This window comes from Euleptes europaea, chromosome 19 (genome assembly GCF_029931775.1).
Source record: "Euleptes europaea isolate rEulEur1 chromosome 19, rEulEur1.hap1, whole genome shotgun sequence".
Classification (NCBI taxonomy): Eukaryota; Metazoa; Chordata; class Lepidosauria; order Squamata; family Sphaerodactylidae; genus Euleptes; species Euleptes europaea.
The window spans coordinates 16,459,557-16,483,966 of record NC_079330.1 but is presented as its reverse complement, the minus strand read 5'-3'; the positions used below and the strand labels follow the sequence as shown (position 1 = coordinate 16,483,966).

Here is a 24,410-nt window from a genome sequence, read left to right as displayed (position 1 = left end):
CACCGGGTGCAATCTCAGAGGCCAGACTGGTAGCTGGGAAGGGCATCGGCATCCCGCAAAACACCCAATCCCTCTCCGTGCTCGCAAAGCCAGGATAAATGAAGTAGCAGCACAGAATGTAAATCTGCACAATGTGCATGGGCCTGCAGAAGGCAGCAATCCTTGTGACAGAAATTTGGGCTACCATGACACAAATTTCGAGGGACTTTTACTCAATACACACACTCAGTGTCGGCTGAAGGCATTGGCACGCTGCATTTTAAACATCCTCCTGTGTTTTTCCTCTGGTTAGAAGAGCGCTACTCTTACGAAGCACCACCCGAAAGGCTACCTGCTCATTCCGCCCCACTCTGTTTCTCCCCCTCTTTCACGCTTTGGCACAGGCAAGAGGACCATTCTCTCTGACCTCTTCCACATGCTTGACTTACTCCTGATTTTCTCGGGAGCCGATCCACAAGCATTGGGATCAGTTTGGGCAGGGCTCTTCTGCACGTCTGCCCCCCCCCTCTGGGTTTTCACTAGGAGAGGGGAAGGGCCTCAATGCCAGAGTCCAATTGCCAAAGCGGCCATTTTCTCCAGGTGAACTGATCTCTATCGGCTAGAGGTCAGTTGTAATAGCGCAGGGGTGGGGAACATCAGGCCCGGGGGCCGTATAAGGCCCTGGAGATCATTTGGTCTGGCCCTTCGTGGGTCCTGGCAAATCTCTAGCTCAGAAGGATCTAAGATTGTCGATCTGCCCCCTCCCACGGACAGAAATAGCCTCTATTCAAGGCGGATGTGAGTTTGTTTTGCCGAGAAAAGGAACCTTCTTTCCCCCGTTGCAGAAGAGTCATTAGCTATGGAGCTGCTAAGACTGCCCAAGAAACTGCATTAACCCTTTCCCACCTGGGCCATGGAGAAACCTATTTCCTCTGTACTACAAGAAAGCTGGCGGCGGAAGTGGCAACAATGGAGGGGTTAAAGGGGGCAGGGCCAGAATGCGCGGGAGCGAGTTCTTAGCCAGTGTGTTCTCATTTCATCCCTGCAGGCGGAGGTAGCAGGAGCCGGCTGTAGAATCCAGCCCCAACCATGCGGAGCAGGCTGGTGCAACAGGCCATCCTGTGCCACCAGGTGGGTGAGTCCACCACCGGTTGGATGCCTGCCTGCTTGCCAGCGGGGGGGGGGTCATCTGGCCAGCTGCCTGCTTGGGCTTGGTCGGTACCCCCTCTCCCTTCTGGTTCTTTCCCCTCTAAGGCATGCAAAAGATGCGTAGGGCAGGAAAGTGCCGGATCGGGGTGTTACTAGACCGGGCTCCTTTGCCTACAAGCCCCGAGCGGCTTGTCGCTCACTCCATCTTGTGTTTGCTGCCCTGCCTGAATCTCTTGGGCTCAGCTGGGGACGGCAGAGCTCAAAAGTGAGTTGCTCTACGTGGCAGACACTCAGAGCCGTCTCTGGTTGGGCCTCTTGGCTAAATGTTTGATCTGGGGGGGCAGCTGCCTGCTTGGGGCTTGGTCGGCTAATTTTTTAGTTGATAATTTTGTATGGCCCGTGAGTGATGTTATAAATATCCAAATGGCCCTTGGCAGAAAAAAGGTTCCCCACCCCTGTAATAGTGGGAGATCTCCAGCCGCTAGCTGGAGGTTGGCAACCCTAATTTTCACAGCTGGGGAGTCCGTTTATTTTCTTCTGTACATCCTTCAGGAATGAGGATTTTCAAGGGAGGGTGCTGTTGTCATTAATGGTGCCACAGCCCACACACCCCTTTGTTTAAAAAACGGCACTAAAATGTAGATGTATCGCTAGGACATTGTCACACTAGGCTTAGCAGTTTCTCTATAGCCCCAGTTTGTTTGTTTTTAAGTAAGTCTCTAGCCCCCTCTGTCATGGAGATCTGCTTTTTTCCTTTGTGAGGGAAGAGGCTAGAGTCTTATTTTAAAAAAGAGAGAGCAAGAGAGCTGGGAATTCAGAGAACCCGCTAAGTCTATTGTTATAATGTTCTAGAGCAGTGGTTCTCAACCTTTTTTGCTCCATTCCTAGGGGTGCCAGGTCCCTCTTTGCCATCAGTGGGAGATTTTGGGGGGTGGAGCCTAAGGAGGGTGGGGTTTGGGAGGGGAGGGACTTCAATGCCATAGAGTCCAATTGCCAAAGCGGCCATTTTCTCCATGCGAACTGATCTCTATCGGCTGGAGATCAGTTGTAATAGCAGGAGATCTTCTGCTATTACCTGGAGGTTGGCAACCCTATCCATTCCCCCCTGTCGCCATTGTTCAGAATATAATTCCCCCCTTCCCAAGATAGTCTAACTCAAAACAAAAAAACCTACAATTTTACAGATTGTACGTAATCTACAGGACATCACACTTTGCTGAATAGTGGTCCAAATCCCCCCCCCCCCGGAATCCTAAAATCCCCCCCCCGGGAGGGAATCCCACCCTTGTTGAGAACCCCTGCTCTAGAGGCAGATCGATATTTTAGAGCTGCTTAAAAAAATGAAGAAAAGTGAAACCGCTCGTCTTCAGGATGGGAGGGAGGAGAGAGAATGGTTTGACCACCACAATCAAATCATGGAAGAGTGAGCTGGGAGTGGGTGGGACAAAGAAAACTGACAGAAACATGGCATGTGAGGACAACAGGCGACTCAAAATCAGCTTCCAGAAAAAGATCAGGATAAAAGCGGTCTCAAGAGAACCGGGTGGGAGGAACCAAAGTGAAAACGAACGGCACAAAAACGCGTATGGAAGGGCGTAAAAGGCATGGTCGCTTTAGCCTCCTTTATTCCCTGTTTCAGCCAGGATCGAACACACGTTCGGCGAAACGCAGGCGTTCGATCCTGGCTGAAACAGGGAATAAAGGAGGCTAAAGCGACCGTGCGTTTTCACCCGAAATCGGGGTAAATTAAAGCAGTTCTGGGGCCCGAACCAACGAGAAATCCCCATGCAGAAAAGCCCTCTGATGAGGGATTCCTCGCCGCTTTTCCTGCCTTTGCACGGCAATCTAAAGCTCCTCCACTAGGTGTGCATTCATGCGCATGAGCTACTAAGCGCACGGCCAGGCATGTCCTTCCAGCCTCCTCTAACTCCACAGGGCTCTACACTTAATGCTCAGGCGCCAACGCGCTGAACCCTTGCCGACTTTTGCCTGGAGCAAACTTCCAAGCCGAATGTCAAGGTTCTCCTTAGGACCCGAAGGATTTCCAAGGAAGCAAAAGTTTTTTTGCGAAGACCCAGGGGTATGTCGGGGTGGTGGTGCTGCTTGTACTGAAGTCCATGCACGGTGCTCACAAAACGTACCAGCATTGAAACTGGCATGCGAGCAGGCGTAATGGATCAAGAATGGGTGAGAGAAGGCATGGGTGGGTGGGTGTGCTGAGAGCCCCTAAGGGCAGCCAAAAGCGTCCACTGCTACTGGTTCTTGATTGAAACCACAGGCTAGGGGGAAAAAATCCTTTTGTGACCCACGCTACTTTGACCTGGGGCTTTCCCCCTCCCAGTCCTGAGAAGACATTACTTGATGATGTCCCCGGCCTTTTCCAGGGCCACAACAGGCCTCAACCACACGAGGGTCTGTATTCGAGAGTGTCTTTTGCAAATTTAACTGCAAGGATTGCTTTTATCAAGGAGGAGCACGGCAATGCTCTCCTAGTGTGCTGTTTCTTTAAAACCTCCCCACACCGGCCTATACAATAGAATGAATCCAGGACGTTAGTTTTATTTTAAACAGGTGCCCCATTTTCCTCATGAAAGTTAGCTCTTCAACCCCAGAAGGTGCCGGCCATTTTCTGTCAGCAAGAGGGGAGAACCTGGAAGGGACCATTCACCGAGCAGGTATTTGTCTCAGTGAAATCTTGTGGCTGCAGAAAGAACGAGAGAAGCTTCTCTCTCTTAGTGTGTGTGGTAAGGTTGCCAGTTGAGGGATGGGTAATTCCTGGAGATTTGGGGGGGATGGAGCCTGGGGAGGGGGGTTTGTGAAAGGGAGAGACCTCAACACCATATAAAAGCATAGAGTCCACCGTCTAAAGCATCCATTTTCTCCAGGGGAGCTGATCTCTGTATTGTGGGGATGAGTTGTAATTCTGGGAAATCTTAGGTCCCACCTGGAGGTTGGCAACCTTATTTGGAAATCAGTGGCCATTTGGGAGATCTCCAGGCCCCGCCTGGAATTTGGCAACCTTATTCTTCAGCCTTTTCCCAGACTCTGAGGAGCTGAAGAAAAGGGGTTATGGAAGGTAATATAGTCAGTCATTCAGTTGTATATAATTTGTACTTAAGGGAGAGATGCTAGAGCTCCCCTTCCATAAACTTCCATGCCCAAAGAAATAGGGTTGCCAGGTCCCTCTTTGCCACCAGCGGGAGGTTTTGGGGGCAGAGCCTGAGGAGGGCGGGGTTTGGGGAGGGACTTCAATGCCATAGAGTCCAATGGCCAAAGCGGCCGTTTTCTCCAGGGGAACTGATCTCTATCGGCTGGAGATCAGTTGCAATAGCAGGAGATCTCCAGCTAGTACCTGGAGGTTGGCAACCCGACAAAGAAAACCAAACCGCTTTCAAGCTGCAATCCTAAACCCACTTGCTTGAGAATGACTCCTACTGAATATACAAGGCGTTACTTCTGGGTTAAACATACATGGGATTGCACCATTAATGTTAAATTAAAGGCACTCTGTATTAATTAGGCTTTCAAACATTTTGCTATCAGAGTTTCTGAAAAGAATTGCCTCCTGAAAGGAAAGGTGTCTCTTCTCTGCCACCAGCATCCCTTAATCTGGGTTGGGCTGGTCATATGGTAGTTAATTATCCATTGGTGAGGGAGTGCCTTTGACTTCTTCATGTTCCTTGTTTAGTGTTGCTTTACAACATGGGAAAATGAGTGATCCAGCGGGGGAGTCAGGAGAGTTGATCAGTTTGAAACCTACTCCTATCCTCGTTTGTCTCATAAAACGTTAACCCTTCGGGCCAGCGTGACAAGTGGTGGGTTTTAGGACAGGCGGGCATATGTAAGGATTTCTCTCGTGCACTGCGTGCGTCAACGGTTGTTGGTTAAACACAGCAGCAAAAGGAGATCTTTTATTAGGTTGGTGGCTGCATAGGGATCGGTGTTCATCTTTCGTACAGTTGGAGAAATGACTCTAGATCTTCTGCCCCTCAAATGCCCTCTGTAGTTAAGCTCTCGGTGTGACAAAAATGAGGATACTGTAAGCCCCCCCATTTCAAACCCAACCTTAAGATTCTTACTTACTTTAATGATACTGTTCATATAGCCAATTCGGCCCTGAACAGTGTCACACAAAGATCAAAATTAAGAAAAAAGATCTGTCTGTCCGTCTATCTGTCTATATCTTATCTATCTACCAACTATCTTATCTATCTATCTATCTTATCTAGGTATCTAGATAACCAATAAGAAAATTAGTATTTGTTAATCTTAATTGACTGGGGTGGGGGGAACTCGGTAACTGCCAATGTAGTATTAAAATCCACCCCTGCTAAAAGAACCCTCAAATTATCAAATTCACAGACAGATTCCCAGGTAAAAGGCTTTATCCATCTGTCTCTAGCCTTGAGATTCTGTGTCAGGTAAGCAGCTTTCCAGAGACCAATAATAATACTACACTCATAATACAAGACTCATCCACCTCCTGCCATATTTATGATCTTTTTCCCATATCCCACTTCTGATTGCCTTGCAAATGAGTCCATAAAAAAGTTACCGGTCCACATGATTGTTGTTATTTTTTTTAACCAGCTCATGCACATCTGCTCTGACAAATGACTGCTAACTAGGATGACCAGCAGGCAATTAATTCTTCCTCACCCCAGGCAATGGAGCAAAGGGCTGCTTAGGAGAGCCACGTTCTGGCTAAAACAGGTCGTCCGGGTCTTTTTTAACACTAAAAAAAACCCTCGCAAAACCTTAGCGGAACAGAGACCGCAGCAGGACAGAGGAAAAGCCAAACGTTGATGTTGTGAACATTCTCATGCCTGCTTCAAGCTAATGTCTGCATGGAGCCTAGAAGCGGTTCATCCCAAGAACCTTTCCTTTTGCAAGACAGTCGCCAGCAATCGGAATGAGCCCTCAAATCCATCCCAATCTGGCTGTTTGGCTGGCAAAAGCCGAGAGGAAATGAGCCATGTCTGGATTTGACCCAGGCCTCCCTTCCCACTACCACCACCATAGGAGCATGCGGGAAAACAGCAGCCATGCACCACAAACATGCAGTTGCCCCCAACACACCAAGAACTGGGCATTACCTGCCAATGCCTGAACGCCCTTATCCAGGTGCACACGGCAGCATGAGTGGGGGGTAGAAACAGGGTTCAGGAGGGGTCCCCAGAGAGGTCAGCCCAGAGACCCTCCCAACAATCCAGCATTTAAAACACAAGAAGGCGAGAAGAGCCCTGCTGGATTGGGCAGATGTTCCACCTCATTCTGCTTCCAACGGGACAGCCAAGATGCCACTGGGCAAGCCCTCTCCAAAGGACTGCCTCTTTTCTCCCCTTCCCTTCTCCCCTTCATAAAAGAAGGTCTGGCATTGGGATGCTCAGAGATCCTGTTCCTTTTCTTTGGCTGCCATTTGCATGGGGCAGAGGGATTCGCCACATCGCCTCCCATATTTGGCCTGGCTAAACGCCGCCGAGGAAGAAGAGATGCTTCTGGCGGTGGCCACCTGTAATATTCAGAAGTTTGTTTCATGTTTCATATCAGTAGGGTTGCCAGGTCCCTCTTTGCAACTGGCGGAAGGTTTCTGGGGCGGAGCCTGAGGAGGGTGGGGTTCAATGCCATAGAGTCCAGTGGCCAAAGCGGCCATTTTCTCCAGGGGAACTGATCTCTACTGGCTGGAGATCAGCTGTAACAGCAGGAGATCGCCAGCTAGTACCTGGAGGTTGGCAACCCTACATATCAGGATACCAGAGTCTGGAGGAGTTCCAGCCCAGCTCCTGTTTATGGATCTGGATAAGCCGGCTAGGCAAGCTGTTGTGAAGGACTCCGGCAGGCCTTGGATTCCTTTGTTCTGAATAAAGTTATACTTGGTTTACTAAAGACAACACTCAGTGTATCCCTCAGTATCCCACATGGCCCATGATATGCTGTTCTGGTCTACAAAGACCTCCCTCCCAACAATCCAGCATTTAAAAGACAAGAAGGCAAGAAGAGCCCTGCTGGATTGGGTTGACATCCCACCTAATCCTGCTTCCGACAGGAGACAGCCAAGATGCCACCAGGAATCTATGGGGAGAACATGGTGGCAACGAGCGTCCCTTTCTGTTGCCCTTGGAGCAACTGGTATTTAGAGGCACACTGCCTCTGAACCTGGAGGTTCCATTGAGCTATCTTGGCTGTTGACAGCCCTTTTCTCAGCTATGAATGTGCCTTATCGCCTTTTAAAGCTGAGGGCATCTCTAGTGGCAGCAGCAAATTAGAAACACCCACGCCGATATGCGTGACAGGTCTCAGAGGTGTAACATGGTCTCCAGGTTGCAATTCTATCTTAAAGGAGCCGTAGCTCAGTGGCAGAGCTTCTGCTTGGCATGCAGAAGGTCCCAGGTTCAATCTCAGGTACCCCCAGTTAAAGGGACTAGGCAAGTAGGTGATGTGAAACACCTCAGCCTGAGACCCTGGAGAGCTGCTGCCAGTCTGAGTAGACAAGACTGACTTTGATGGACCAAGAGTCCGGTTCAGTATAAGGCAGCTTCATGTGTCTTCTACTAACTTGGGTCCAAATGCCCCTGACCCAGTGGTGTCTATTATAACAACATATGGCTCTTTGAGGTCTTGGGGCTGGTCTTGTGACTGGAGGTTAACTCCAGGCCCTTTCTATGTGCAAAGCATGTGGTCAGAGACATTGAATTACTGCACAATACAGCGTTAGCATTTTCCTTCCCCAAAGGAAACAACAGCTTCCTACACACTTGGGATCACTTGGGATCTCTGGAGTTTGCAAAGGGAGTACCAGAGACCCTCCTCTTCTGTCCCCCGTGGCTTTATGCTACATCTGGACAGGAGGAAAGCCTGTGCATATTTAGCCTAGAGAAGAGAATACTCAAGGGAGGAGGTGTGATTGTGCTCTTCATATATGCAAATGGCAGTCTCATGGAAGAGGGCAAAGACCGGTGCCGCCTGCAGAGAGCAAGGCTAGATCGAACAGGCTTAAGGTTACCGGAGGGTAGCTTTCAGTTGAACATTAGGAGAAACTTCCTTTCTGGTAGTAATGATTCAGCTCCTGCTACCTGAGATTTAGGGGCTGAACCTGCGATCTTCGGTAAGCAAAGTGCTCAACACATTTGTTTATGTGGTGGTTCAGTGAAAGATCTCCCCCATTATGTCCTGGCCTGTCCTTTATACACTGAGCCCCGGAACACGTTTCTGGCAAACATTCTTTCAGGGTCACAATTATTATCTGATGTTGACAGATAAATCTATTTGCTGTCAGATAAGGACCTGTATATTTCCCAAAGAATGGCACTGTATGGCCTGGCAGCCAAGAAAATCAGGACGAAGCAAACCATGAAAGGTGGTAAATCTGGACAGAGCCAAATGGGTGTATTTTAATTTTTGTATTCTTTTAATGATTATGGTTTTGTATATTTTAACCTGTTGCTATATTGTTTTAGATTGTAATGGCCTACGGCCTTATACAATAAACTTGACTTGACTTGAATCGGTAAGCAAAGCAGTTGCTCTCTTACTGAGTTGTAGGGGAATGGTTGTCCCCATTGGGGAGTCCCACAGTGATTGAGACGTGATGAGAGGCCCTAAACCACAGCTTACTTAGCTTGTGAGTAGATCCATCTCTGGAATCCCAGCATGGTAGGGCAGAGGCCTAATCTCTTGAAGACCGGACCAGATTTTGTCTCCCAGCTTGCTCAGGATCCCCCTTCAGGTCATAGCTGGGCAACCTGCTTGACCTTTCCCCCCACCCTCCCAACAGAGGGACTCACCTGGCTTTCCACCAGCATGGCCATATCCATGAACATGTCGTGGAGCTCTCGGATGCTGGTCTCCAGTTTAATGATCTCGCTGTGCCGTGTCTCGATCTCGTTCAGGGCCTGCTTCGTGATGTTGGAGTCCATGATGATCTGGCAAAGGACGGCAGAAATTGAACAGATTGTGGTGGGGGGGGATCAGGAAAGAACTGCCACATCTGATTAGACAGCCTGTGAAGTCCTGACTTGTGTACGGAGGTCGGGAGACTGATGTATACTACTCTGAGATTCTTGCAGGAATGATGGTAGAAAGTGCCATTAAGTCACAGCTGACTTCTGGAGACCCCTCTTGGCGTGTTCAAGGCAAGAGATGATGATGAAGAAGAAGAGTTTATTTTTATATGCCAGCTTTCTCTACCTTTTAAGGAAAATCAAATCGGCTTACAATTTCCTTCCCTTCCTCTCCCCACAGCAGACAGCTTGTGAGGTAGGTGGGGCTGAGAGCGTTCGGAGCGAACTGTGACTAGCCCAGGGTCACCCAGGAGGCTTCAAGTGTAGGAGTGGGGAAACCAACCCGGTTCACCAGATTAGAGTCTGCCACTCATGTGGAGGAGTGGGGGAATCAAAACTAGTTCTCCAGATTAGAGTCCACCACTCTTAACCACTACACCATGTGAACAAAAGTGGCTTGCCATTGTGTTCCAGGACTTCCTTGGTGGTCTCCCCTCCAGCTACTAACCAGGGCTGACCCTGCTTAGCTTCAGAGATGTGGCTAGCCTGGGCCTTGCAGGTCAGGGCCTTGGAGGAATGGTGGGATTAAAATGTATTCATTACATTCAACCAGAATCCATTCAAATATCAAAAGAAAATTCAAAATCCAAGCTACAAATCTCCACCAAGAATATTTCTCCTTTTGGGGAAGGTAAAAAAAGATACATCGCTAAATAGCAAAATAAAGCAAATTACCCTCAGTATTGATCAAAAATCCCATGGGAGTGAGGAAATAGTCTTTCAATCACTCCTGGAAATCCCTAAGGATGGATTCTGCTGCGTGGACCTATGGGGGCTGCTCCAGGTTGGTGACTAAACAAGAAAAAGCTCAATTTCTGGTGGAGGGCAGGTAGACAAAGGGGCAGAGAGGGGAGCATGGGGAAGAAATTGACATCTAAGGATTCTGGGAAGGCCTAGGTTGCACAGGTTCATACCTGGGGCCTTCCTGCAGTGAATGACTAGGGCATGGCCACATTTTGCCCAGTTAAAAAAGGGGCATCTCAAAATGCCTGCGCACACTCAGCAGGCGGCCTCTGGCGTAGCCTACCACCCCTGGCCCACCATCCTCATGACAACGAGTCTCAAGGGCAGAGGAGATGACCTACCCCAGAGGAGAAAATGGCCGGGTTCCCGCTTTCCAGCATGTCTTCCAGTTCCTCACTGGTGGTGGTTCGGCCAGCTGCAACAGACAGAGAGAAGCTAAGAGTCAACAGGAGGACAATGGGAACTAGAGAAGGAAGGACTGCTGCTGCAGTCTTCTTGTTTGTGGGCTTCCTAGAGGCACCTGGGTGGCCGCTATGCGCACATGAAGCTGCCTTATATACTGAATCAGACCCTTGGTCCATCAAAGTCAGTATTGTCTACTCAGACCAGCAGCGGCTCTCCAGGGTCTCAGGCAGAGGTCTTTCACATCACCTTCCTGCCTAGTCCCTTTAGCGGGAGATGCTGGGGATTGAACCTGGGACCTTCTGCATGCCAAGCAGATGCTCTACCACTGAGCCACAGCCCCTCCCCAGGGCACTACTGGATTTGATGGGCCTTGGTCTGATCCAGCATGGCTTTTCTTATGTCTTTATGTCTGCCTGGCCAACTCCCCGATTACTGGAAAACTTTCACCATCTCCCTTATTTAAGGGATGTTTTCAGCTGAAATCATCCAGCCTTCCTCTTGGTCCTCCACGTGTCCATATGGCTGGTAGGGATGATTACAGGGTCTAGAATGGCTATAGATTGGCCCCCTTTGAGAGTCTCATTCTAGCTACGCTCCTCATATTCTGAGTTGCACAGGACAGTGTCGAAGAAGAAGAAGCAGCTTTTATATGCCGACTTTCTCTACCACTTAAGGAAGAATCAAACCAGCTTACAATCTCCATCCATTCCTTTCCCCACAACAGACACCCTGTGAGGTAGGTGAGGCTGAGAGAGTGCGACTTGCCCACGGTCACCCAGCTGGCGTTGTGTGTGTGTAAAGTGCAGTCAAGTCGCAGCCGACTTATGGCGACCCCTTTTGGGGTTTTCATGGCAAGAGACTAACAGAGGTGGTTTGCCAGTGCCTTCCTCTGCACAGCAACCCTGGCATTCCTTGGTGGTCTCCCATCCAAATACTAACCAGGGCTGACCCTGATTAGCTTCTGAGATCTGACGAGATCAGGCTAGCCTGGGCCATCCAGGTCAGGGCGGCGTCATGTGTAGGAGTGGGGAAACAAATCCCGTTCACCAGATTAGCCTCCGCCGCTCACGTGGAGGAGTGGGAAATCAAACCCAGTTCTCCAGATCAGAGTGTGTGTGTGTGTTAAGTGCCGTCAAGTCGCTTCCGAATAATGAATAAAAGATATGAAAAGTCCTCCAAAATGTCCTATCTTTGACAGCCTTGCTCAGATCTTGCAAATTGAAAGCTGTGGCTTCCTTTATTGAGTCAATCCATCTCCAGATCAGAGTCCACCGCTCCAAACCACCGCTCTTAACCACTACACCACGCTGGCTCACAAGGTGAACAGAGGACTGCCTATCTACGTCACACACGCATTCTGCAACTTGGAATCGTTGCTGTTTTGAGCTCTCCTCCTTGGGGGCTTCTTTAGAGAGTAAAGCTCAGCGTGGGACCCTACAGGTAACTTTTAATTGCGCTTTTGGCAAACTGCTTTGCAGACAGAACTGGAGCAGTCGCCTGGAAGAGCAACTAATGAGGCTGCTGGGAGGCTTGAATCACTCTGAGGAAGCAGCGTCCCCCTGGGGGACCGCGCAGGGGGAGAAGAGGGGCTTGCCAACTGGATTATCAGAAAATGGTACGGAGAGAGAAGCGGCATGCAGAAGGCGTGCCCCGAAGCAAACATTAGGGATCAGGAGACACAGTACAACCGAAGGTACGGAAAAAGAAAGCTCGAGAAAGCAGAAGCGCACGGCACATCGTAATGCTGGAGGCCACAGTCCCTTCCCTGACTGCCACATCGGAATCTTCCCCATAGTCATCGCAACAGCTAAAGGCTGACCCGCGTGCGGATAAGCAAACCCATGCAGTAGGGCCAGCACGGCTACGATTTGAGGCTCGATAAGCGCCAAGGAACCCCCGGGTAACCCCTCCCCCCCAAAAGTTAATAGTATCATCTGCACATGTCAAAGTTCAGTCCATGGTTTGGGTCCCTATGGCAATCCAAAATTTCATATATACTGGGCATGGAGTAGGGGTCACTGGGGGTGTGAGCAGGGGGGGTAGTTGTGAATTTCCTGCATTGTGCAGGAGGCTGGACTAGATGACCCTGGTGATCCCTTCCAACTCTATGATTCTACGATTCCTTTCCTTCCTAGCTCCCATGACCCACTGGTCTTGAGCAGTTAATGGGGAGTTTTTTCTATTTCTTTAAGGAAAAGATTCTACGATTCCTATGAAAATACTGCAGCCAGAAGGAGAAAGGCTGGCAGTATGGGGTGGGCATGGTATTTCACCCCCACCTCCCAAAGTCCTTGCAGGTCCCTTCTTGTCTTTATTTATTATTAATGGCAGCAGGAGTAGGCCAGCAGTTCGAGAGAGGTTCTCAGGTCTAACTTGGGCTTATCGTTCACCTCGGTCACTTATTCACTAGCTGCCGTCTCTCTTGGCCTCAAGGTCCCCTTGTGCTGAATGCTCACAAGGTGCTGAGCCGTCTTGTTTACCTATGTCAGCTGGCAGATTGGGGGCCTAAACCAGCTCCGAACAATTTGGTACCCCCCCACTCCCGCAGCAAGTGTGTCCTAATGGGCAACAGGAACTATGCCAGTGTCCTTACCAGGACAAGTAACATACCAGACTGGGTCACCCTGCCTAGCAAGAGAACCAAGTTATGTGGGAAGAAGTGGAAAGGGGCTTCGCTGTCTGCCCTACTTGCCAACCACTGACCAACTCCAAGATTGGCTTTGCGTCCCTTCTCCTCCCACCCAGCTAGATTTGCTGCCCTATTCATAAGATGCATCTGCTTGGCTTGCAGAAGGTCCCAGGTTCAATCCCCGACATCTCCAATTAAAGGGACTAGGCAAGTAGGTGATGTGAAAGACCCCTGCCTGAGACCCTGGAGAGCCACTGCCGGTCTGGGTAGACAATACTGACTTTGATGGACCAAGGGTCTGATTCAGTATAAGGCAGCTTCATGTGTTCATGTGGCTGAAGCTGAGAGAATAATGGCTTAGGCCACTGAAGTGAGTTCATAACTAAAAAGAGATTATTGGCGAAGGCTTTCACGGTCAGAGTTCATTGGTTCTTGTAGGTTATCCGGGCTGTGTGACCATGGTCTTGGTATTTTGTTTCCTGACGTTTCGCCAGCAGCTGTGGCAGGCATCTTCAGAGGAGTAACACTGAAGGACAGTGTCTCTCACTGGTGTGTAGGAAGAGTAATATATAGTCAGAAAGGGGTTGGGTTTGAGCTGAATCATTATCCTACTCTTCCTACACACTTGACACTGAGAGACACTGTCCTTCAGTGTTATTTCTCTGAAGATGCCTGCCACAGCTGCTGGCGAAATGTCAGGAAAGAAAATACCAAGACCATGGTCACACAGCCCGGATAACCTACAAGAACCAATAAAAAGAGATTACTTTATTGAGGTTTAAAAGCCCATAGGCCATACACCAAAAGAATTTAAGATGTAGAAATAACAGCAAAGCTAAATTCTCTCCCTTCCTAATTTTTTAAAAATTGCTTCTCGACCTCAGTTCTAACCCGCCTGTTCTCAGCCACTTGCTGGAGAGTGGAGTCCTACCAGTAAGGGGAGGAAATGTGGCTCAGTGGTCGAGCATCTGCTTGGCATGCAGAAGGTCCCAGGTTCAGTCCCTGGCATCCCAGCTAAAGGGACTAGGCAGGTAGGTGATGTGAAAGACCCCTGCCTGAGACCCTGGAGAGCCGCTGCTGGCCTGAGTAGACAATACTGACTTTGATGGGCCAAGGGTCTGATTCAGTAGAAGGCAGCTTCATGCGTTCATGTGGAGGTGGGATGTCTTTGCTCGGCACTTCCGCTCTGCATATGGCACTTGCGGCATTCTCTCCTCCAGTTCCCCGCATCTCCCACTCAGCCCTTCTATTCTAGTCTCTCTCATCTGCACCTCCGCCCCGCTACCTGTTAATCCAGCCACTCACACACCCACCCTGTCATGCTGGGAGCCTGCAAAAGCCACACGTGCAGAGAGCTGCAGCAAGCTTTTGCATGGTTCTCTATGTCAGGCGACACAGTTTGCCAGCCACCACCAAAGGCAGGTTACGCCACCTGCTTGGCTCAGAGGCTCACAGCCGCTTCTCACTCTTGCGACCTGCATTTTGGCCAGCGGCCCCTGAAACTACCTTTGTGCAGGCAATATGGAAAACATGGGCTGATCCCAAATTAATTTGCAAGTGCAAGGGGTATTTCCATAAATGAACCATCTGCAAGCTGCACCTTTTTGCTCCTCGTGGGGTACGTGGGATGGAGACGTGGGGACAGAATATCTAGCATAAGGGGGAGAACAATTCACTATATGCACCTCCAAAAAAGCAGGGGAAGAAAAAGAATAAAAAGAGTTGGTTTTTTATACCCCATTTTTCTCTACCGAAAGGAGTCTCAAAGCAGCTTATAATCGCCTTTCCTTCCTCTCCCCACAACAGATACCTTTTGAGGTAGGTGAGGCTGAGAGGGCTCTAAGAGAACTGCGACTAGCCCAAGGTCACCCAACAGGCTTCATGTGGAGGAGTGGGGAAACAAACCCAGTTCACCAGATTAGCCTCTGCCGCTCATGTGGAGGAGTGGGGAATCAAACCCCATTCTCCAGATTAGAGTCTGCCATTCTTAAGCACTATGCCACGCTGGCTTGCCTAAAGTTCCGCACTAGAGAAGGGGACCCTTTCTTTTGCTTCCTGTCTTGGAGGGAGTTGTGCCAACATCACACCCTTGATCAAAAAACAAGGCAGCAAAATGGACAAAAGATTTCTTGAAGAGAGGCTGTGGCTCAGTTTGTAGAGAATCTGCTTGGCATGCAGAAGGTCCCCAGGTTCAATCCCCAGCATCTCCAGATAAAGGGACTAGGCAAGTAGGTGATGTGAAAGACCTCCACCTGAGACCCTGGAGAGCCGCTGCCGGTCTGAGTAGACAATACTGACTTTGATGGACTGAGGGTCTGATTCAGTAGAAGGCAGCTTCATGTGTCCATGTGTGCTGGTCTTCCTGGTACAGCTTGAGTTAGCAAAATTTCCCAAATTGGAGATTTACCCCAATGACCGAGAGGGCCCGAAGGTAGAAACTGACAAGTATTTACATGATATTTCACTCTATCTTAAATCCAGCTGAAAACCTATATGACCTGGTCAATTTCACTTCCCTGCAGGACATCACTCAAGAAGAAATTTATGCAGCTGAAGGCAAGGTTCAGATCCGCTTCACCTTGTATAGATGAGTGCAGATGAGCAGACATCCAAACTATCAAAAATAAGTCCAGTACTTAAAAAGAAAAACAGGGGGATGGTCACAACCTGGTGGAGCTGTTAGTGGAACTTTCTCTCTTATTGATATTGTCACAGGCGCTAGCCAGGGCAATCTCACCCGCCATTGTACTCAGTGGGGAGGAGAGAAACGGATTTTGCCAGCACAGAAAGATTGTTGGGGGGGGGGGGGTGTTTAAACAAAAAAAAAAACCTAACTCAAATTGAGCCCCCCCCCCCCTAGTAAGTGTGTCATTCATTTTGTGCTATCTCTGAATATGAGTTTTCAAAGCCAAAAGATTTGCGGGAAGTCCTGTAAAGGAGAACAAGATAAGAACCATGACAGTTTCAGCTATTTGGGTGGAAAACGGGTGTGCAGTATGCTGGGCCTCATGGTGCTACTCACTGATTTCCAACTGCCTCTGGATCCGTCCCTTGCAGCGCTCCCGATAGTCTGACTGGGTTGCGTTGTACTCGGACATCACCTCCACAAACTTCCGCGACAGAGTGGAATGCTGGAAGCGGGAAAGAGGGGCGGCAGTGTAAGGCCCGCAAAGGGATTCTGCGTCCATCAAGGCACCAGTCCCAAACAAGAACAACAAATAAAAGGCTGGATTCTGCAGCCTCCCCGCCCCCCAGTCCTGCTTTTGGCTCATGCGTTTTGATTCCTCTCCTTTGCTTATAGAATGGGTTTGTCGAGTGTCTATAATTTCCCCCTCTTCGACGCATCGCCCATCTGTTCTGCTTCAAGGAGCCGGAGAAGCATGATTTATTTATAGAGCCCAAGATTAGGATCCGGAACCAAGATGGATTTTTGGTAGGTAGCCGCGCTGGTACGCAGTAGAAAAGCTAGATTCAAGTCCAGTAGCGCCTTAAAGACCGACAAGATTCCTCAGGGTATAAGCTTTTGAGAGTCGACGCTCCCTTCATCAGATAGTCAGATGAAGAGTGTTTGGACTCTCAAAAACGTATACCCCGGTAATCTTGTTAGAACATAGGAACATAATAAGAACATTGTCGGTCTTTAAGGCGCTACTGGACCGCAGTCTAGCTCTTCAGTTGGGTTGTGTTTAGCTCCCATGAAGGCTGGCCAGAGGGAAAGTCAACGCACATGATTTCCCCATCAGATCCACCATCTTGTCTTAAAGTCCCATGGAGAACATCCTACCAACCAGGTACCCCAAATCTTCCCCTGTGGTTTTTCCTACAAGGGAAAAGGACAGATTCTTTGCCTTCCCAGAGGAGAAGAAGGGCCTTCTCAGTTGTTGCCCCATCAGACTGGTTTAGTTTCCACAGGGCATGCAAGGCCAAATTGTTTAGGTTGGCCTTTGAAGTATAATCCATGAGTTTGGGATGTTTTATTAGTGGGATGGTGCAAGCTACGTATTTTAATAGTTTAACATTTTAATGTTAATATTTAATATTTTTAGCTGCTTTTATATTGTCTTTAACTCGTTTCTACTATTAATGTAGGTCGCTGCGAGACCCTTTAGGTGAGCAGTGACTAAAAAAAAACTAATCAATAATAAAATAATAAGAATAATAAGAACCCTCTTTGATCCAATGGCACTGGGCACTTTGATCCAGTCCACCATCCTGTCTCCATGCTGGCTAACCAGAAGGCCCACAGCGGGGGAACAGAGGCCAAAGCCCTCCCCCTGTTGGCACCTGGAAACCACTCTTTCAATTCAATGGCAGTCAGAAGAAAATGGGACATGGTGACCACACCGAGCTGGCTTCTGGGTTTTCAGGCTACGCCGGCTCGGAGAAGAAACAGAAGTATGTCAGATGGAAAGAGCAGGCCATCTCCACTCTCTCAGGGGCTGACATTAGATTGCTGCAGGGCTACCAGAATGCGTTTGAAAAATGAGGGTGTGCTTATTACTGCTTGCTAGATGAAGTACCATCACTAGGGCAGACCCCGTATGAGAGAGAGAGCGAGAGCCAGCATGGTGTAGTGGTTAAGAGCGGTGGTTTGGAGCAGTGGACTCTAATCTGGAGAACCAGATTTGATTCCCCACTCCTCCACACAAGCGGCGGAGGCAAATCTGGTGAACTGGATTTGTTTCCCCACTCCTGCACACAAAGCCAGCTGGGTGACCTTGGGCAAATTACAGCTCTGTTAAGAGCTCTCTCAGCCCCACCTACCTCCCAGGGTGTCTGTTGTGGGGAGGGGAAGGGAAGGTGATTGCAAGCCGGTCTGAGTCTTCCTAAACTAGAAGAAAAAAGCAAGAGTCCAGTAGCACCTTAAAGACTAACAAAAATATTTTCTGGCAGGGTATGAGCTTTCGTGAGCCACAGCTCACTTCTTCAGATACAGCTAGAATGTGAATCCATCTGTCTTTAAGTAGAGGAGAGTGAATTCAGACAAGCATTAGTATGTAAATGTTAACAGTATGTAAATGTGAATAGCAGGCGTGATGGGTTTAGGTGTGTATGCAGAAGAGTCTGTGATGTCCAGGGGAGAGATAAACTGGTAGAGAAAGTCGGCATATAAAAACTAACTCTTCTCCTCCCCTTCCTCCTCCTCCTTCTGTTGTGCAGGGAGGACTCTCTATTACAGAGGTTTCCCAAGTCCCCCAAATTACAAGTAGCGTTAAGTGTGCAATTGCTACCGTCAACAGCAACAGTGAGGTTAAACCCTTCTGTCGTAATGTCTTAGGATAACCTGCCAATCACCTGACACTGTGGAGGTGTGCTCTTCTCTGCCCTGGTCACCAGCACCTCTGCGCACAGCGCCGTAATAGCAGGATCCATGACTTTTCAGTTGTGTTGGGGGAAGGAAACAATGACAGGGGGCATGGGAGAGGTTTCCAGAGTTCTGCACAGAGGGGGGAAACTTTTCCCTCTCCCAGAATCTTAGGTTTCTCAGTGAACCTAGATTCAAATAAAGGGAAGGACTAACTAACATGAACTCGCTGCCATGAGATACAGAGATGTCCTCTAGTATAGGTACGAAAGTGCTGTCACAACCAATGTAAGCAAGAGGCTGTCAAGGCAAGGGAGAAGCAGAGGTGGTTTGCCGTTGCCTTCCTCTGCAGAGCCTTCCTTGGCGGTCTTTCATCCAAGTATCAACCTGGCCCAGCTTCTAAGATGTCCATGGATGATAGGGCTATCCATGGCTACTAGTCAAAAGGAATGTTAGTCATGATGTGTACCTATTATCTCCAGTATCAGAGGAGCACGCCTACTATATTAGATGCTGTGGAACACAGGCAGGATAATGCTGCTGCAGTTGTCTTGTTTGTGAGCTTCCGAGAGGCACCCGGTTGGCCACAGTGTGAACAGACTGCTGGATTTGATGGGCCTTGGTCTGATCCAGCATGGCCTTTCTTATGTTCTTATGAGGTCTGACAAGATTGGGCTATACCGTGCTTCTTTTTCTCCCAGCCTCTAGTGTAGACGTCTCTAAAAGGGGATTGGACCAATTAATGGAGGACAGGTCTGTCAATGGCCATTAGCCACGATGGCTAAATGTTCACAGGCAGTATACCTCTAGATTACAAACCCTGGAGATACACACAACAGGGGCCTTCATGCCTTCTTTGTGTGCTTCCCAGAAGCATCGGTTGCAAGCATAACTTTGTTAGAGGGACTCAGCATTCTGTGATGCAGCGGGATGGTTTTTTAATGTCCAATTGGATAAAGTTATCCTATTAGCAGGGCAGAGGGACCCTTTTTGAGGGCAGCAGAGAATTTAATGTAAAGCTCGTGGTTTCCACACACAAAAGCCATTTGTGCTTGGTAATTAGCGGTGCGTTCCAGGCTGAATTGCCCTGCATATTTTTTTGAGTTTTTCACGAACTGTTGTTCAGGAAGTGACTGCGAAGCGGGCACATACCTGCTTCGCATTACTTAAGAGCCCCTTTAACGCGACCTTTTGTGTTTGCTCCGCCCCTGCCTTGAAGAATCCCCTGAAGGAACCATGCAAAACGACAGCTGCGCGTTAGCTTTGCAAACGGCTTGGTTAACAGAAGGAACAAAGAAGCAGGCGAGCGGGGGGGGGAGGGTGGAATTTCTCCTCTTGCGTTGGGACCCTGAATAGTCGTTTTAAAGGTCGCATTTAAAAAAAGAGCTTTGAGAGAGCATCAAAATTGACCCTGCATAAATGGCCAAAGACTCCCTCTTGGTCTCTCCGGCACCCGTGAAGATGGACTCACTTGAGTCTTCCTTATTCTCAAGTTGGCCGCCGATCGGTTCAGTCCTTCTTCCTGTTCAATATTCTGTTCAATACCTGGGAGGGAGCAGGGGGGAAAAAAGAGCCTATTTTCAGAGACAAGGCGGCGGCGGGGGGGGGGAGGGCAAACCGAGAAACAGATGGGTCTCACTCGCTACTGTCTTCCTTGCCTGCCAAACGCCGATTGCAGACGGGGCTAAAAATATCTTTCCAGAAGGCACCAGCCACAAATGCCCCCATTTTAAAAAAAGGGATGCTTTTATGCTAACGTATTAAACGCACCGTTGAATCTGGCAAGCATCACCTAAAGGCCGAAAAAAAATGTGAATGCTAAAAATATTAAGCCATCAAAATCTGGGCCAACCGTATGATGAACTCTGTGACCTGAATAAATTATGCAGATTGGCGCCTTATTTGCATCGTTATGCAGAGAGAGGGGCTAAGTCTCGCTCTTTGCCACTCCGGGCTCAGCAGTTTCCCCGCCGCACAACCTGTTCGCACGCCAAAACACTAGAATCTTAAAAAGAAAAGTCTAAGTGCCCAGACTTTGCTCATTTATTCAAATAAGCTTACCCTGCCCATCAACCAAAACTGAGGTGGGTTACAAAAGGATCAATTAATAAAGCTACATTTTAAAAAATAATCAACGATTGCTGCCAGTCCAGAATGGTGTGTCTGTTGATTAAAGCGTAATTTTAGAGGCACAAAATATGCAAACCAACAATGATCTGGGGCAAAGAGACGTTGAGCATTGTTGAGCATAACTGGCAACGGTTCTCTGGGATCTCAGGCAGAGAGATGACTTGACCTGAGATCCATAAACGGGAGATGATGCCAGGGGTTGGAACCAGGACTGTCAACATGATAAGCTTGTCCTTTGCCATGGGCTAACCACCACCCTTTCCACACCAACTCCCCTCCTGGCTGGAATTTCATGGCTCTCTTGACCTCTGGGCTCGGCCTTGCTTATTACTGTCCGGTTCAAACCAAAGGGCCGCCTTCTTGCTGGCACACCCATTCTCGGGTCGAGCCTCTCGCCTGGCAGCTCTAGATAGAGCTCTAGATACGTTCTCGTAAGTCAGGCAGAAGCAAACTGGGCCCCACCTGTCAATCCATCCATCCCCCTGGCAGATACTCACTCTTGAGTTTGGAGCGGACTTTGTTAGCTGTCTTTTTGATGTCGGACATTAACTCCTCCAGTTCTTCTTTGGTTTCTGGAGGGGAGAAGATCAGAAGAATCGCTGAACATTGGGTCACATGTGGAATCCTCCACCACCACCACCCACAGCTCCGTGTGCCAAAACATTTTGCGAAATTCAGCTGTATTTTATACCTGTTTGCACAACATGGGCCATTTATGCTTGGTAATTAGCAGCGCGTTCCAGGCTGAAGTGCCCCGCGTATTTTTTTTAATTTTTCACGCTGAACGTGACTGCGAAACCTGCGCATACCTCTATCTCTAGCCGATAGCGATCAGTTCCCCTGGAGAAAATGGCCGCATTGGCAATGGGACTCTACGGCATTGAAGTCCCTCCCCTCCCCAAACCCTCCCCTCCTCAGGCTCCGTCCCCAAAATCTCCAGGTATTTCCCCTCTCTCAAGAACTACTTTTATCTATGGAGTATTTGCAGGCCAGGATCTTGATAAGGCAAAGAATACGAGACGTAGAAAGACAGCATGATCTGAATAGACTTAAAAATGTCTGTTACAATCGAAATACCCTTACTAATGTGACCCCGATGCCATATTTTGTTTATCTGGAAAATTCTGATTATAGGAGGGCCTTTACCTTGTTACGCTGCAATGCTCTCCCTTCAGCTATAATGGAAGGTAGATACAAGAAGATCCCCTATGGTGAACGTGTATGCCCTTGTTCTGATGGGAGCATAGAGACCCTTGAACATGTCATTTATGACTGCAAAATTTATAATAAAATAAGAGGAGACATTTCCCTTGTAATAGCTGACCACTCAGGGAGCACTAGAGCAACTCACCTTTCTAACTTGCTCTCAGTTAAAGACACCGAGCTAACTTTTAAAATGGCCAAATTTGGATGGCGAATTATGAAGGCTAGACGAGCACGGGTCGAACCCAATGACTGAGTTTTAACTGTGTTCTAGTTATGCTTATGTTTTTAATAGTTCCCCTACGAATGTTTGATTATATATTTGTTGATGTATTGATGTATATAGCTACTATTTTTATTATGTAAAGGTTTTTTATTGTTGGTCGGGGACCGTATTAAACATTTCGATTTTGACAGGTATTTCCCAACCCAGAGCTGGGTGAAATGAAAGATAAAATAATCTTTCATTTTCACCTTCCCTCTTATGGCAGGCTCCTCACCCCCGCCCTCTGGAGGGCTGGTTTGAGTTGCTGCCCTTTCGATCACCTTTTCCATGGATTCTTAGCGCTCCTCTTCCCCCGGCCCGGATGCAGCAGGTGGGACTGCTCTCTTCCCTGCCCTCTTGAGAGGAGATAATTTCCGTCACCTGGACGGGCACACTGAATGTCGCCAACGTAACCAGGCAACGCTGGCAGGGAGACAAGAGCCTTGGGTGGCACCGAGGATGGAATGAGGACGCTGTATCAGTCGATTCCAGGGCCACTATAAAGATGTGCGGTTAGGGTTGCCAGCTCCGGGTTGGGAAATACCGGGAGATTTTGGGGGTGGAGCCTGAGGAGGGCGGGGTTTGGGGAGGGGAGGGACTTCAATGCCATACAGTCCATTTTCTCCAGGTGAACGGATCTCTATTGGCTGGAGAGCAATTGTAATAGCAGGAGATCTCCAGCCACCACCTGGAGGTTCAACCAAAATTCACACAGAAACCATATGCTCAAACAATCTCAATTATATTCCAATAGTGCGTTGTACATACTTTTCTGTATTGTTTGTTTTTTCTTTTTTGTATTATACACTTTTTTTTCTTTTTTAATGTTTTTTTTGTATTCTTTATTTAAAAAAATCAATAAAAATTAAAAAATATATATATTCCAATAATTCTATCCCCAACACAACATTTTCCTCGCCTGTCTGATATCTGATGAATGATGATCTTGCTGTGAAAGAAAGAAATATTATTAGATAAATACCTGAAGTAGCTATTTATATACTTACCTGTATTTATATACTTACCAGTGAATCTACACCTTGTGAACTTGTGTAATGTGACTATCATTTTGATATGACTCTATTGGATATTGGATTATGCTTTTTGTACCTAATGTTGTGTTGGGGATAGAATTATTGGAATATAATTGAGATTGCTTGAGCATATGGTTTCTGTGTGAATTTTGGTTGAACCACTGAGAACACGAGTACACAGAAGTGTCTATCTTTTACCACCACCACCTGGAGGCTGGCAACCCTATGTGCGGTAGCACCGCCACTGGGGTTGCCATCTCCTGCTTGGGAAGTTGTGGAGACTGGGAGCAGTGCCTAGAGAGGGCGAAGTCAGGGAGGGAATTACATGGGGATGCGGTGCTATAGAGTCTGCCCTCTGCAGCTGCCCTTTCCTCCAGGGGAACTGATCTCTCCAGTTTGGAGATCAGTTGTAAATTCCAGGAAAACTCCAGGCCCCACCTGGAGGTTGGCAACCCTAGCCACAGCTCCGCTTTTCTCACTTCAGGCCCCAAGATGGCCATGAGGTGCCTGTTGCCGAGACAGAGACATTCAAGCTTTTACATTCAGGGCCTCCACAAAGCCCAGCTTGGAATCCCCCATAATGACACGGTGCTACCCGTTATTTGGGGGTAGTAAGGGAAATGCACTCTGCTTAGGGTCAGAGGCACTCTCTTTCCATTGTACCTTCAGTCTCACAGACTCAACAGGCCACCTCTGCACCTGCCCTTGGAACCTCTTGTTTTTGCATTCCAAAGGGAGGTTTTGGGGGTTGAAAATGCAGGGACCCAGATCATTCTTCCATCAGAGGAAGGGCCTCCCATTTGCATCCTCTGTAAATACAGGCATACCTTGTTTTACTGTGATTCGTTTTATTGCTCTTCGCAGATATTGCATTTTTTTTACAGTCAGCAGCCATCAACAGCAAGGCGAGACCCTCCCTCAGCAAAAATATTATGACTCGCTGAAGGCTCACATGATGGTTAGCATTTTTTAGCAATAATTTTTTTAAATTAAGGTATGTACATTTAGACATAATGCTATTGCACACTTAATAGACTGCAGTATAGTGTAAACATAACTTTTATATGCACTGGGAAACCAAAACAATTGTGTGACTCTCTTTATTGCGGTGGTCTGGAACTGAACCCACAATATAGGGTTGCCGACCGCCAGGTAGTAGCTGGAGCTCTCCGGCTATTACAACTGATCTCCAGCCGATAGAGATCAGTTCACCTGGAGAAAATGGCCGCTTTCGCAATTGGACTCTATGGCGTTGACGTCCCTCCCCTCCCCAAACCCTGTCCTCTTCCGCCCCCAAAACCTCCCGCTGGGGGCAAAGAGGGACCTGGCAACCCTACCGCAATATCTCCGAAGTGTGCCCGTAGCTAGGTAGAAGCCGGCCTCCAGCACTTGGCGGGGGTGACTTCCCACAGCCAAGCCCCCTCGGTTTTCCTTTGCATCAGACAGATTAAAGATCTGTTTGAAGTGGAAATTAAGTCTCAAGGACTTCTAAATCCTTCAGCATAAC

General features: G+C 48.4%; 1 protein-coding gene across 1 annotated transcript in view; it reads right to left on the bottom strand.

The window, feature by feature from the left end:
- Nucleotides 1-24,410, bottom strand: part of STX1A (syntaxin 1A) — a 65,821-nt gene that overhangs the window by 4,756 nt on the left and 36,655 nt on the right. Inside the window, exons 4-8 of the mRNA XM_056865106.1 lie at nt 20,899-20,973; nt 19,743-19,816; nt 15,989-16,097; nt 10,274-10,347; nt 8,913-9,050 (exon numbers count right to left, since the gene is read on the bottom strand). Of these exons, the coding sequence (XP_056721084.1) occupies nt 8,913-9,050; nt 10,274-10,347; nt 15,989-16,097; nt 19,743-19,816; nt 20,899-20,973 (470 nt within the window). The remainder of the gene's footprint in view (nt 1-8,912; nt 9,051-10,273; nt 10,348-15,988; nt 16,098-19,742; nt 19,817-20,898; nt 20,974-24,410) is intronic.